Genomic DNA, 15,764 nt, shown 5'->3' with positions numbered 1-15,764 from the left:
TATTCTTGTCTGAAACTCGGAAACGGAATGACTCCCTCCGTGTCGTACACATGAAAGAGTATCCTGCACCCTGCGGACCGCCAGTGCGTGAAGGCCCCCGGCTCCATCCCCGGGGCGAAGTCTGGGTTTTCTACCAAAGGTGTAAGCGGCAAGGGAAAAGTAGTAAGATCGTGGGTGACATTAGTGGCGTCCCACACCTTCAGGGGGACTCGCGTAACAAAGGACGCGTACAAGTTCGCGGGACAGTGAGCCCTACGCAAGAAGGGCACCTCCTGCAGAGGCCGGCCAGCAACCGCCTGGTCTTGAAAAAGCCAGTGCTTATCCGATTCCCATCTGCTCCACTCCACAAGGTACCACAGTTGTGCCGCCTGCAAATACTTGCGCAAGTCCGGTATCCCCAGTCCCCCTGCTTATGGGGCCAACGTGGAAAGTGCCCTCTTCAGTCTAGGTTTGCAGCCCTGCCAGATGAAATGCGCAAGGTCTGCCTGCGTTTGCTGAATCCACCCCGGTGGGGGCTGGAGCGGCTGGGCCCCGAAACAAATACAGAATTTTCGGCAGCACCGTCATCTTCACCGCGGCTATCCTGCCCAGCCAGGAAAGCGTGCCTCGACTCCAACGTCCCAATTCCTCCCTGATCTTTGTGCCCAAGGCAGTGTAGTTGGCTGTCACCATAGCGGGCAGAGTGGGTGCCAGCAAAATGCCCAGATAAGGCAAGAGATCCGACGACCAATGCATGGGGAAAAGACCCTGTAGTTCGGCTCTTGTAGCAGCAGGCAGAGATACATCCAGGGCCACCGACTTCCCCAGATTAATTTTGAATCCCGCGATCTCCGCAAAGGCGTCCAACTCCAAAATGCAGGCCCGGAGCGCCCTCCTTGGGTCGTCCAGGGTCAATATAACATCGTCTGCGTACAGGCTAACAGTGTGGGTATACCCCCCCATCTGCACTCCCACCGCACTCGGATTCTGGCGTATCCTCTGAGCAAATGGCTCCATATACAGAGCGAAGAGCAGCGGGGACAGCGGACACCCCTGCCTGGTGCCTCTCTCTCTCCCGCACCACTGCCGAAGGAAACTTATAGCAATTAAACACCAAGGAGCGGAATTTCTCCCCAATTCCCACCTTCGTCAGGACCCGTTCCAAGTAAGGCCAATGCACCCGGTCGAATGCCTTCTCCGCATCCACCGCCAGCATCATTTTGTCTCCGGGGATTCGGGAGGCCTTCTCCAGGAAGTGGACAACCCTTTTAGTATTGTCCACCATCTGCCGCCCCGGGATGAAGCCCGCCTCGTCCGAGTCCACCAAACCCGGCAGATGGAGAGCCAACTGGGCCGCAAGGATCCCAGTGTACAGCTTGAGATCCACGTTTAGGAGGGAGATCGGCCTGTAGGAGCCGCATTGGGTCCGATCCTTTCCCGGTTTGGGGATGACCGTCAGGGTAGCTTGCAGGAGGTCGGGCGGGATGGCGCCCGGTGCGGAGAACGAGTTGAAAAGACGAGTGAGAATAGGTGCCAGTGTCGTACAGAACGTCTTATAGAAAAGCGACGTATAGCCATCCGGCCCGGGGCTTTGCCATGCTTGAGTTTGGAGATAGCGGTGATCACCTCCTCAATACGGATGTCCCTTTCCAGGTACTCCGCCTGTGAGGGGGCAAGGGAAGGGAGGGTGACCGAATCCAGGTACTCTTCTGTTGCCTGCTCAGACGGGGGGTCACCCGCGTAAAGATCCGCATAAAACCGACGGAAGGCCTCCGCAATTGAGGCGTCCTCCGTGACCGCCGCCCCGTTGGCATCCGAGATCTCTTTCACCAAGTGTTGCTGGTGCGCCACTCTGAGCTTGTTCGCCAGAAGCCGGCCACATCTGTCCCCCCCGTATAGTACGCATGTCGCAGACGTAGTGCTGCGTACTCCGCCCGGTCCATATCCAGGGCCGACAGGAGTTTCCTCGCTGCCTTGAGTTGCCTCCAGATTCTGGAAGCCCAGGTACGGTGGTGCATATGCTCGAGTTCGCGGACCCGTTGCGTAAGTTCGTCCCGTTTGTGCTGCCGTTCCCTGTTCTCCGCCGATGAAATGGCTATAAATTCCCCCCTGAGGACCACCTTCAGGGCAGCCCATTGAGTCGCTAAAGAGGTGTCGGCGTTATCGTTGTGAACCAAATAGTCACGGAGGGTGTCCGTGATGTGCTTCACCACTTTTTTTTGTGTAGCAAGGTGTCCCTGAGGCGCCAGACCCCGCGCGCGGATGACGGCGGTGGTAAGCTAAAAGTGGCTGTGACAGGAGCATGATCCAACAGGGAGATGACCCCCATCTCGGAGGTCGTAGCCAGGGCACAGACCGGTCCCGTAACCAGGAGATGGTCCAATCTCGCATATGTTTTATGTGCGTGAGAGTAAAAGGAGTAATCCCTATCGGTGGGGTGAATGCGGCGCCAGAGATCGTGGAGATCCAGGTCCGCCAGCTGGGACTTGCACGTGGCCGAGAGTTCGCCAGTCTGCGGGGCACGGAGCGCAGATCTATCTAAAGCCGCGTCGGAGACCATGTTAAGGTCTCCCCCTATGATGACATATCTGTCTGGAGTGGCTGTAATGTCCACTAAGGCCGAGTTCAAGAACCGTTCCTGGTGCTCATTGGGACTGTACACAGACCCAATGGTAAACACAAGACCCCCAAGCTTAAACCGATACGCTAGCAGCCTCCCTTTCTGCTCTGCAAATTTGTGTAGGATCTCCCCTTTGAAGCGCCTCGCCACCAGTATTGCCACCCCTGCTGTCTTAGTAGTGTTAGAAGAGAAGAATTGTGTCGGGAATTTATGGGAGCGTAGCCTGTGACAGTCGCGGGACATCAAGTGGGTCTCCTGCAGGAGACAGATATCTGCCTGAGTACTTTCTAGTTGGGACAGGACTGCTCTTCTCTTAACCGGATTGTTCAACCACTTAACATTAAGGGTCACCACCTTAAGGGTCGTCAAAGGCATAGGAACAAGTAGGGGCACAGGCAATAGATGTCCGCCCAGACAGGGCGGCGCAGAAGTGTGTAGTACGTGTGAGCCCAGCTAGGGCAGTGTAGACTCGCAAAGAGCACTGGACGACCCCCCCCATTCCCTCCCCACCCAACCCCTCCCTCCCACCCCCACCCCCCCTTCACCCCCCCGGCCCCCTCCCTTCCCTGACTCCCCCCCAACCAGCCCCCCACAACCAGAGCAACGAACAAACCCACAGTCGACCCCCTCCCAACTCCTACCCCCCAACCCCCAACAAGCAAAACGAAAAAAAATATCCAACTCAATGCTGCATCAGTTCCCCTGACACCCCCCACCCCCTGCAACAACCCCTCAAACCTCATAGTCCCAGTCCGGTTCCAAGTGGAACAAGGCTGGGGTAAGTTACCGAAGTGGATGTCCAGCCACTACGCCCTCCCCGCCGCCCCCCCTCCCCAGCCCCCGGTGCAGCCATAGAAACAATGCAAGAATGGTGATCTCCCCCCGGAGTCAACTTAGGCCGTGAGTGCTACCTCCCGCACTGCTTTCTCCCTTCCTGCTCTCGCCGCGGGTGAGTCGGCCTGGAGGCCCCCTTGAGCCCCGCCTTCTCGGAGCCGGTTGTCAGCCATCCCTCGACATCTTTCTCCTGCAGGGCGATTGCGTTCTCTCTTCTGTCCCCTCAATGCCCAACATGGCACATGTGTCTCGGAGAGAGCGGAGCTGATGCAGGGTCCCATTCCAGCAAAAGATGAGGTGGAAGGGATCCCCCACGAGTACGGAGTCTCCTTTTCCCTCAAAAAGTCCGTAGCCACCTTGAACATCCTTCGTTTGGCAAGCGTTATGGCCGACAGGTCTTGAAATTGGGCCACAGGGTACTCCCGAAGTCGTAGCGGCTCACCTTTCCGCGCCTCTCTCAGTATGCGCTCCTTGAGAGCATAGTCTGGCAAGAAGGCCAGAATGTCCGGGGGAGGGGCAGAGGACCCTCTAGCCGTGCCCACCCTGTGGGCTCTGTCAATCCGAATGGGGAAGTCCACCTGTTCTCCCAGGACTTCCCAGAACAGCACCTGCAGGAATCCGGTAACATCCGTGCCCTCTTCTTTTGATGGAACACCCCGGACCCTAATGTTATTCCGCCGGGACTTGTTCTCCAGATCCTCGTTTTGTGCCTGGAGATCTAGCTGTTGATCCTGCAGCCGCAGGACCTCCTGTTGCAGCTGTGAAATTTCCTCATCACTAGAATGTCCGGCGGTCTCCATAGTGGCTACCCGTTCGCCAAGACTGTCCACCTCCCGTCGCACTTCCCTGACCTCTCCAGCCACTTCCTGTTTTAAAGTTTGAAAATCCTCATGCAGCGAATTAAAGAGGGTCTCTAGGAAGGATCTGGTGATGGGATTCTCACTCTCCCCGGTACCCTGCAAGACTCTGGACGTTCCTGGGGACGCACCTCCTCTCTCCCCCTTCTGTTGCCCCCTGCCCAACATCTCAGGGAGGGTCCGCTCGCCCTTCTTCCTTCGCTGCCCTGTCATACTGGTAGTCCGCTATGCCGCAGCCACCTCCCTCTGTAGCACCGTGGCGGTCTCTCTCCTGTACGTCTACACACCCCCGGGTGTAAGCCGCCCAGATCGTTCTTCACGAGGTATGCCGCTCTAAGTTCCTCCTGGCCCAGGGAATGGTCGCAGCCAGGTCTCGCAGCCACCTCAGGCGGTCAATCCCCACTGATGGCGCTCCACCGTCTCCCTGCTACAGTCCGCCTTCGAGACCGGCGACTCCCAGCGGGCTCCTATTGTGTGCTAGCCCAGTGGGCCCCCTGTGCCCCGCCGCTCAGTCCCTGCGCCCCCGATCTCCTCACTTAACTGGGCTTACCGCCTGGGCTCCACTCCTCACAGGCGCTCTCATGCAGGGCTGATACCTCACAACGGGTCCCAGGTCTGTGTCTGCACCATGGGGGGAATCTTATGCTCCAGTGATCCACTTTCGAGGAGGCCCCCGGCACCAGCAGGTCGGGGTTCTAGCCCTCAGCCCGATCCTCTGCGCCACCCTCCTGACTGTTCCACTCCTTGGGGTTCAGAGATGTCCGTCGCTGCCTCTCCACTACCTCTGCCCCCAGATGCCGTCTAGGCGCGGCCCAATCCAATGATCCGCTGGCCTTCCCGGGGCGAGGGCGCCCCCGGTATTTCAACAGCAGGCCTCAACCCCGGTCTCAGGTAGATTCGCCGCAGCCCGACCGGCCTCCTCTCTCCGTAGGCCTCAGCGCCACGTCTCCCTGGCGCCTCCGCTCCTGGCACAGCAGTTAGCCGCCTCGCCGCACTCCGGGCCAGGCTGGGCCCAGTTGCGCCGCCCACCACGGTCCCTGGTACCTCCAATCCACGACTGGCCTCAGCTGGCGGCGCCCGGCCCAGACCACGGCCCTCCTCCAGGTCCTCCGGGTGGCCTCTGCAATCTGTGCGGCCTCCTCTCCTCCGGGGGCCAGGGGACCCCTGCCGCCTTCTCACCGCCTCCTCCAGCCACCACACGGGGTCAGGCACCACGCAATCTGGGGGACCGCCGTCCCTCCCGCATCTCCGGGCTCCTCCTCCACCTCAGCTGTAGGCCTCAACCCCGGCCTAGAGTAGGCGCACCGCCTCCGGGCCGAAGGAGGCCCCACTCCGGGCCAGGCAGTGCATGCAGGTTCGACTCCGCAAACCCCTGGACAGCCGTCCGGTTATCGCGCCTCACCCCGTGTCCGGCGGGCCCAGCGCCACAGCCTCCGCACTCTTAAGGTGCCTCTAGTGGCCGCACGCTGCCTCCGTATCTTCCAGGCCTGCTCCCACTGCCAGTCCAGCCGCTCCGTGCTCTGGCGTCTCAACTCGCCAAAGCAGCTCGCACAGCTCCGTGGGCGGCACCGTAGCGTCTCCCAGATCTCCGGCCCCCACCTGGATAGCGCGGGGGAGAAACGCGCCAGGGGACAGCAACGGGTAAGCCGGGGCCGAAGGAGCTAGCCGGGAGCACGTCCGCTCACTCCGCCATCTTGGCCACGCCCCCTATTCTCAGACCCAATTTTTAATTAAAGATTTTACAAAATTCGTAGCACTGATACAGTTTTCCCCCAGTGTGTGTCATCTCAAATTGAGTGAGATCGGCTACGATGGAAGCTTTCGGGGCATTCTGGCACTCATACATTTTTCACTGTATGTTTTCTCCTGTGTATAATTAGATTATATTTCTGACTGAATCTTTTCTGGCATTCGGAGCACTGATGAGGTTTTTCCCTAGTGTGGGTTCTCTCATGTTGAGTGAGATGGTTTTTCCCAGTAAAAGTTTTCTGGCATTCAAGGCACTGATAAGGCTTTTCTCCAGTATGTGTTCTTTCATGCTGATTAAGACCGGATTTCTGAATGAACCTTTTCTGGCATTCAGGGCACTGATAAGGCTTTTCCCCAGTATGTGTTCTTTCATGCTGAGTGAGAGTGATTTTCTGACTGAATCTTTTCTGGCATTCAGAGCACTGATAAGGCTTTTCCCCAGTATGTGTTCTTTCATGCTGAGTGAGAGTAATTTTCTGACTGAATCTTTTCTGGCATTCAGAGCACTGATAAGGCTTTTCCCCAGTATGTGTTCTTTCATGGTAAGTAAGACTGATTTTCCGAATGAACCTTTTCTGGCACACAGAGCACTTATAAGGTTTTTCCCCAGTGTGTGTTCTTTCATGCTCAGTAAGACCGGTTTTCTGAATGAAGCTTTTCTGGCATTCAAGGCACTGATAAGGCTTTTCCCCAGTATGTGTTCTTTCATGCTGAGTAAGACCGCTTTTATGACTGAAGCGTTTCTGGCATTCAGGGCACTGATAAGGCTTTTCCCCAGTATGTGTTCTTTCATGGTAAGTAAGACTCATTTTCCGACTGAACCTTTTCTGGCACACAGAGCACTTATAAGGTTTTTCCCCAGTATGATCTTTTTCATGGTCAGCAAGACTGACTTTCTGTCTGAAGCTTTTCTGGCATTTAGAACATCTGTAAGGTTTTTCCCCAGTGTGTGTTCTTTCATGGTGAGTGAGACTAGTTTTATGACTGAAGCCTTTCTGGCACTTGGAGCACTCATAAGGTTTTTTCCCAGTGTGTGTTCTCTCATGTTGATTGAGGATATATTTATGATAGAAGCTTTTTTGGCATTCATAGTACTGATAAGGTTTTTCCACAGTATGTGTTCTTTTGTGGTGAATAAGACAGATTTTCTGAAGGAAGCCTTTTTGACATTCAGAGCACTTATGAGGTTTTTCCCCAGTGAGTGTTCTTTCATGTTTAGTAAGACTGCTTCTCCGATGGAAGCTTTTCTTGCATTCAGAACAAGGATAAGGTTTTTCAAATGTGTATTCTCTCATGCTCAGTGAAATGGGTTTTTTGAGTAAAGGCTTTCTGGCATTCAAAGCACTGTTGAGGTTTTCCCCCAGTGTCTGTTCTCTCCTGGTTTGTGAAACTGCTTTTCTGGATGAAGGTTTTCTGGAATTTAATGCACTGATAATGCTTTTCCCAGCTGTGTGTTGTCTCATTTTGATTGAGATAGGATTGACAACTAAAGCTGTTCTTGAATTCAATACAGTTATAAAATTGTTTTCTGGAGTTAATATCTCCAAGCCTGGTGTTGTCTCACATACATGCCAAGGAGTGCTTATGATGTCACCTCTAGGGCTAGCCTACGTTATCCTATAAACTTTTACTGAGCTGGGCCACAGCACCTATGAGGATGTCTCCAACGTATGCACATGTAGGTTCTCATACAGAATTAAAATCATGTTGAAACTTTAAGATTTACACACGTTTACATATTTAGACTTTTATAAAGAACTGATGAGGCATCTGACGTGTTTAGTGTTAATACATCAGGAAGTTTTTTTCATTCAGGTCAAGGTAGGAAATAGGCTTGTGAATGATAATAGTTTTCACTATCACCAGAAGGTCCCTTTTACCTTCCCTTTTCCCAATGAGACAAACATCATACCAAGAAAGCCCTTCATTGTGAAGGTTCTACGTAGTTATGAAGAGGTCGATGAACCACAGAGAAAGACGTGGATGCGGGTATCTTCTACACTGAATGTTGTGCTCTGCCGTCTTGCTCTGCTGAGGTCTTTGAAAGATCTTTAACAATGACTTTTTATGCACTGCTTTCGTTCTATCATCTTAAATAGGATGGCCCCTTCAAATAAATCTTGTTTCATCATGTTGAGGGGGTTGGTATTTCTAACAAAAGTTCCCACTTTCTGTGCAGGGATAAAATGTTGTGTTGTTGCTTTTATCTTCTCTGCTGCATTCTATCAGTACCATCAGTTTGAAGCTATAACCAAAGTTATTCTCAGGTGCACTGTGTTCAGCTTTAATTACTTTGCATTATTGTATTCATCTCCAAATGTCTCTTTTGAGAGAAAATATTCTTACAAATAGTACGTGCACTGAGCTCTCATTTTACACGTGTTCCTTTCCCATTTCAGAGGCTGTTTAGTGCAAAGAGCTCAAACCTATTAATTATTTTGGGTATTTTCACTTAGGAGCTTTGTTAATGTTCAATGTAGAGTATTGAGTCAGGAAAACAATGTTTTAATTCAGTAGTTTTCAGTACTTGAGAATTTCCAATTGCTCATCACTCCTGGATTCGAGTCATTGTTTCCTAGTTCAAGCTCTGAGACTTCTTCACCTCTTCAGTCATCTGCAGAGTTAAAATCAGATTGTTAATGGACAAAAATTGGCACAGATGAATAACACTAATGAACTCATTTAACGCAAAAAGATAGAATTGTGAGAAGGGAGAATGACAACTATTTGATGTACTTTGTCTAAGAAGTAAAGGGCTTTGTGGTGCTATAGAGATCGGGAACTAGAAAAAACTGTCCACAAGCTTGATGAGAGCTAGCGTTTGAAGAGAAAAAAGTGCAGCCAGATTCAGAGATCCCTGGCCACTTTCTGTGTCAGGAAAAGTGAGTCCTTGCATATGCCGGTGCTGAGTCTGGCCTTAGCTGCACTGCCTGCAGGTGAATGACAAGGTGTGTATGCAGAAGAGTGTCTGAACATGACAGCAGTGTGGGTGTGTAGGAAGCTGGCTCTGTATATACCATACCAAAGTGAGGTATAGTGTGCACAGAGTCCAGTGGAACCCCAAAGGTAGGCAGAGGTAAAGGGAGATAGCACTTTACTCTCTATTTGTGGTAGTGTGGGCAAGCAGTAAGGATTTATCAGAGGGTATTGTTAAGCATTTGTTGTACACACTCAATCAGCAAATGATTGCACAAACTCAAAGACTGAAATCAGACCAATTTGCAAAATATTATTTAGTTATGTTTATTTCTTAGAACCAAGCAAGCCTGGCACATGTAAGTGATGTATACTTTGCAGTAACAATAGGGTTTGGTTTGCAGTTGTTTATCTACTTTGGTTTGGTTACAGTAGAATTACTGGAAACGCAATACCATAAAATATTGTACACATACTTTATAATGACTTTTCAATATGATGTCATGTAGATGACTTTGCAGATTACTTTTCTTACACAGTGTAGTATACCTGGATACTGGACTGGGACATTTTCTGTAAATAGGTAAATGTGTTTTGGTTATTTGTACACAGTTATATAGGATTTTATAGATTTTCCAACTCAACACAGAGTCAATGTTATCCGATGGGAGGAAATAGAGTTAATGGTTAACAGGTAAGTACTTTATTGTGAGAGTTGGTTTTCTTGGGTTAGACTCAGGGGTCTTCCGGGGTCGAGGATGCACTCTCAAAGCACTCTCAGCGACACTAGGGCTACCGGGTACAGAGTGCTGTGGCCCAATGTTATCCAATGGGGGATAGGATACCTACCGTTGGTAGTTGCTCACGAGCAGGCCACAAGTTTGTGGGAGCAAAGCTCCTGGACCTCAGCTCAGGGCAATTGGCGGTTCAAGTTAGCACCGAAGGAACACTCTCAACGGCACTAGGGTGGTCGGGTGCACGGTGAGGGTTTGTCATCTGGTGCCCTGTTACTTTCAATGGGTTTCTCCGGTTTGCAAACACATTGCAGCTCAGGGACGAAGGTCTTCTGGGAGTGACCACGACTTGGAGAGGACCACCACCCGCACCAACCGCCTGCTCACCCGGACCAACATCAACGACGACGACACCATCAAGTTTATCAACACCGTCCACTCCGGATCCCCGGAAGATCCCTGCCCACACCACATCTTCAACAAAGCCAGCAGCACCATCGCACCCCATCTCCGGAAAACCATCAACATCTCCTTCGAGACAGTGACCTTCCCGGAGAGCTGGAAGCACGCAGAGATCAACGCCTTACTCAAGAAACCCAAGGCGGACCCCAAGGACTTCAAGAACTTCCAACCCATCTCCCTGCTCCCGTTTCTGGCAAAAGTCATCGAAAAGGCTGTCAACAAACAACTAACCAGCTTCCTCGAAGAGAACAGCTTCCTGAACCCATCCCAGTCGGGGTTCCACAGCAACCACAGCACCGAAACTGCCCTCATCGCCACCACCGATTACATCAGGACCCTGCTTGACAAGGGAGAAACTGCGACCCTCATCCTCCTGGACTTGTCAGCCGCCTTCAACACGGTCTCCCATCGCACACTACGAACACACCTCTACGACGCCGGAATCCAAGAAATGGCCCTGGACTGGACCTTCTCCTTCCTCTAAGGCAGAACACAGAGCGTCCGCCTCCCCCCTTCCGCTCCAAAGCCACCGGGATCATCTGCAGCGTACCCCAAGGCTCATCCCTCAGCCCAACTCTGTTCAACGTCTACATGGCACCGCTCGCCCACGTCGCACGACCTCAACATCATCTCCTACGCCGACTACACCCAGCTGATCCTCTCCCTTGCCAAGGACCCTCACACCGCCAAAACCAACCTTCACGAAGGGATGAAGGCTGTCGCCGACTGGATGAGGAACAGCCGACTGAAGCTGAACTCTGACAAGATGGAGGTCCTCATCCTCCGATCCACCCTCTCAGCCTGGGACGACTCCTGGTGGCCAACTGCACTAGGAACACCCCCAACACCCACCGACCACGCATGCAACATAGGGGTCATCCTCGACTCTACCCTCTCCATGACGAAGCAGGTCAACGCTGTCTCCTCCTCCTGCTTCAACAACCTCCGCATGCTTAGAAGGATTATTAAGTGGATCCCCACCGAAACTAGAAGGACGGTCACTCAGGCCCTCGTCAGCAGTAGACTAGACTACGGAAATGCACTCCAACGTATCCAGAACGCCTCCACACGCCTGATGCTCGACATCCTTCACCGCAGCCACATGAAACCCCACCTGAGAGACCTGCACTAGATTCCTGTCAACAAGAGGATAACCTTCAAACTCCTCACCCACACACACAAGGCACTCCACAACACCGGACCAGCGTACCTCAACAGCCGACTCAGCCTCTACACCCACACCCCGCCAGCTCCGCTCCGCAGACCGCGCACTCGCCACCGTCCCCCGCATCCGAAGAGTGACCGCCGCCGGCAGATCATTCTCCCACCTTGCCAAGACATGGAACACCCTCCCCATACGCCTACGGCAGACCGAAGACCTTCTGACCTTCAGGAGACTTCTCAAGACCTGGCTCTTCGAACAGTAGCAGGTCCCCCACCCCCACAGCGCTTTGAGACCCTCACTGGTATGTAGTGCGCTTTACGAATGCTATGATTTATTGATTGATTAAGTTGGGATACTGGGGGTTGGTTAGACATCGTCGGTTGGGCCACCCAAGGCTGCGGGGTGTCGGGTGCAGGGGTGTATTTTAGGGTCGAATCTTCTTACCAGCTCCTGGTCATGGTTAGGGGGGCCCTTCCAGATTGAGGCTGCAGGTGTCGGCTGGAGGCTTGAAGCAGGTCAGGGATCACTGGGTCTCAGGTCAGGATCGCCGGGGAGACCTTCATGTGGTGTTGGGCCACTCAAACTGGGGCCGTGGGCATCGGGTGCAGAGTTGCCAGAGCTGGAGTCTGTTGGTGAACAACTCTGGTGTTCAAGGGAGACAAAGTCTTTTTCTGGGATGGCAGGGCAGGTCCTCAGGGTTCTTGAGGTTCCTGGATGCAGGACACACCGGGGTTTTGCTTCTGCAGGTTCGAGGTGGGGATAGGCCGGTAGGGCTAGGGCCAAGTCAGTAGGCGTCCTCTTCTTAGCTTCAGCACGGCTGTTCGGTCCTTCTCCTTCTTTTCTTGTTGGTCATTGCTTGTCTGAGGAGGCAAGGTTCAGGATACCACTAAATACTAAATTTAGGGGTGTTACAGGTAAGTAAAAGGTTGGGACCAATAGGTCTCTTCCTTGGGGGGGTACATCCCTTATTATACCACCATCCAGTGGGAAGGGGGGCATATGCCACACTGTGGTTGGCCACTGTCCCCCCATCTGCAAGATGGTGGGGACTGTGAGTTGTGCTTTACCTTGCCTCCCCCACCTGAGGGGTGGGGTTGGCAAAGGTGGGCACACCTCCCTTCCTCACTTGATTTTCCTGTCGGTTCTCCCACCCAAAGTGGGGCTCAGACCGGTGGCGACCAGTTGCTGAGAGCAGCAAAAGGCCTGGGGGAGCTCACAGAGGCGACAAGCCTTTGAAGCTTCTCCTTTGTGGACCCTGCCCATCCTGGGGAGGAGGCTTGGCACCTCGTCCCAGGATGTGCATTGTTTCAGCCCCCGAAAGCAGCAGGCTCTGGACCCAGGGGTCCAGAAACATGTCTGGTGGTGGCAGCTGGGGAGCAGCCACTCAGCCTGGACACTAGTGTTAAGTCATTTTTCAAATGCCCGCTGTGTGCATTTTTCAATAATTCCCACACTGGCATCAGTGTGGGTTTAATATGCTAAGAAGTTTGATGCCAAACTTCTCAGTTTTCAGTGTAGCCATTATGGTGCTGGGGAGTTCATAATGACAAACACCCAGCACCATATACTCTTAATGGCATTACTGCACTTACAATGTCTGAGAATTGGCTTAGACACAGTAGGGGTACAGGGCTCATGCACCTGTGCCCTCACCACTGGTATAGTGCACCCAGCTAGAGGGGTGGCTGATCATTTCCGGGGCAGTGGGTTGTAGGCATGGCACACAGGGATGTGTGCCATGTCGACTCTTCACTTTGTTCTGCACCAAAACATGCAGCCTGCTTAGGCAGTGTGTGTGTGTGTAAAGGTACAGGTCCTGTAAGGGTGGCAGAGTAAGTGCTGCAGCCCTTAGAGGCCTTCCCTGGCCACAGTGCCCTGGGTACCTGTGGTACCATTTACCAGGAGCTGATCTTGGCCAGAGAGTGCCAATTGGATTTGGTCTTCAATGCAGTTTTAGGGAAAGACATAGACCCTGGGAATCTGATTGGCAGGAGCCCAGGGCACACTCAGTCAAAGTGGATGTATGACGTTACAACGCAATTTTTACAACGCACTACCATTACAACGAAATTTTTACAACACAAAAACTATTACAACGCATGTATTTACAACGCATGTTTTTACAACGCAAATACCTTTACAACGCATACCATTACAACGTAAGTATTGGTAAGTATATAATAATTTTTTTAATGTACATTAATTGAAATTAATATAATTTAATTTAATTTTATTTTATTTAATTGAATTAATTTAATTTAAATGTAATTTTACTTTATTTTTATCCTGTACCCCTGTACCCCAAAAACCCAAAACTGACCCTAAACCCTAAAAATACCCCTTTACCCAAAAACCTAAAATTGACCCTGAACCCTAAAAATACCCCTTTACCCAAAAATTTAAAACTGACCCTGAACTCTAAAAATACCCCTTTACCCAAAAACCCAAAACTGACCCTGAACCCTAAAAATACCCCTTTACCCAAAAACCCAAAACTGACCCTGAACCCTAAAAATACCCCTTTACCCAAAAACCCAAAACTGACCCTGAACCCTAAAAATACCCCTTTACCCAAAAACCCAAAACTGACCCTGAACCCTAAAAATACCCCTTTACCCAAAAACCCCAAACTGACCCTGAACCCTAAAAATACCCCTTTTCCCAAAAACTCAAAACTGACCCTGAACCCTAAAAATACCCCTTTACCCAAAAACCCAAAACTGACCCTGAACCCTAAAAATACCCCTTTACCCAAAAACCCAAAACTGACCCTGAACCCTAAAAATACCCCTTTACCCAAAAACCCAAAACTGACCCTGAACCCTAAAAATACCCCTTTACCCAAAAACCCAAACCTATAACATTTTAAATATAATTATATACTTACCAATACTTACGTTGTAATGGTATGCGTTGTAAAGGTATCTACATTGTAAAAACATGCGTTGTAAAAACATGCGTTGTAAATACATGCGTTGTAATGGTTTTTGCGTTGTAAAAGTTTAGTTGTAATGGTAGTGCGTTGTAAAAGTTGCGTTGTAAAGGTTGTTTCCCAGTCAAAGTACATCAGCAATTCAGCAAAAAGTGGGGACAACCCTGCAGAAAGAGGGCACTTTCTCACAGAGTGCTCTAGACATGTTGACTTACTTGTGAGAGTGGCAGTGAGAGAGAGTGCAAGCACTTCTGTGGGGTTTCAGTCTTTTTTGAGCGGACAGGGAGCGGTGATGAAATATTTCCTCTTGGAATGTCCAAGCAAGGGATATGATGGCCAGGAGATAAGAGAACAATTGGGAGAATCAAGGATTGGAAGGTCAGGTGGCGCTAGGGGGCGCACAGCGGAATGGCTGCCTGAGCTGCAGCTCCGCCGGGCGATCACACGCGATGTGATTCATTGTCGCTGTAACCCCACCAACCCTCGTTTAACGACCCGCTATCTGTGTCGGAAGATGAGGGGCTTGAGCGGACCTGATAAATTGTGGTCTCCATCCCCGTGTTGAAGAGAACGCTGAGATATCTGCGGTGAGAGCCGGACTGCCTGACAAGATGGCCGGCGGCAGACAGCGGACCCTGTGCATATGTGGTGAAATCGGCAGAGGACTGCCTGGAGGACCCAGCGAGCACGGATCGGGGGTAAGCTCCTGCTGCCTGGTAAAGAGTGCATGATCTCCGCTCCTATCGCCCCTGTACAACGCGGGCTGTGTACTTCAACACCCCGCCTGCATGCCTGACAAGATGGCGGCGACTATTGCCGTAATGGCGGAAACTGCAAACTCGCGCCGATGACCGCGAACTAGACTGTGTGGCACTGCCTGGTCGGAGATTTAGCAGGAGCGGCGGCTGGGAATAAATTTGCTGAACGATTGAGACTGGGAGCGGCCTGCCACCTGCGACCTGAGGCCAACCTACTGGCTACCCGGGGGAGTGAATTCCGGAGCTGCCAGGGGGCATCAGGAGCAAGAACATACACGGCTGTGGCAGATTGTGGCGGTGCGGCCCCCCTGCGGACGCGGGCGTGTCCATCCGCCTCACTTCCTGAGGCTCCTGAAGTGGACTGACCACGTCCCACACGTATTCCGCACGCCCTGGAGGGTGACCACTGGCGGTGACCGTGTCGTGTGGGAAGTAAAAGTCAGGTGCAACTGCTGGGCCCCACCGCCAAGACAACACGGCGACGACGGTCCGGATAACGAGGGCGTTTGGACCCACATTGCGGAAAGTACATTCACCGACCGCCACAATGGGGAAGCCGGATAAGCAGGAACCAAAACTTACCTTTGACAACAGGAAGGCGACGAAACCTGCGGAGGATATGGCGGAGGCCGGCGGCTCTTCAGACTCACCGTCTACTAATAACATAGAAAAGATTCTGATGGCAATTCAATCGAACCTGCAAGATATAAATGGTAAGCTTGACAATCTTACGTGCAGGATGGATGGCATGGCTGCTC

The 15,764-nt window shown here is 52.0% G+C and overlaps 1 protein-coding gene across 1 annotated transcript; it reads right to left on the bottom strand.

Moving 5' to 3' along the window:
* Window positions 1-6,003: 6,003 nt before the first annotated feature.
* Window positions 6,004-7,837, bottom strand: LOC144807254 (uncharacterized). Its single transcript, XM_078673104.1, has one exon. The coding sequence runs from the start codon at window positions 7,500-7,502 to the stop codon at window positions 6,129-6,131; it is 1,374 nt and encodes a 457-aa protein (XP_078529230.1). The 5' UTR covers window positions 7,503-7,837; the 3' UTR covers window positions 6,004-6,128.
* Window positions 7,838-15,764: the final 7,927 nt, after the last annotated feature.

Source organism: Lissotriton helveticus, unplaced genomic scaffold (assembly GCF_964261635.1).
Source record: "Lissotriton helveticus unplaced genomic scaffold, aLisHel1.1 SCAFFOLD_405, whole genome shotgun sequence".
Lineage (NCBI taxonomy): Eukaryota > Metazoa > Chordata > Amphibia > Caudata > Salamandridae > Lissotriton > Lissotriton helveticus.
Note: the sequence above shows the minus strand (reverse complement) of the source record. Positions and strands in the feature narration are given on the sequence as shown.

Excerpts from the sequence above, each read along its gene's own strand:
- LOC144807254 (XM_078673104.1), bottom strand. The coding sequence starts at position 7,502 with ATGAGACAACACACAGCTGGGAAAAGCATTATCAGTGCATTAAATTCC.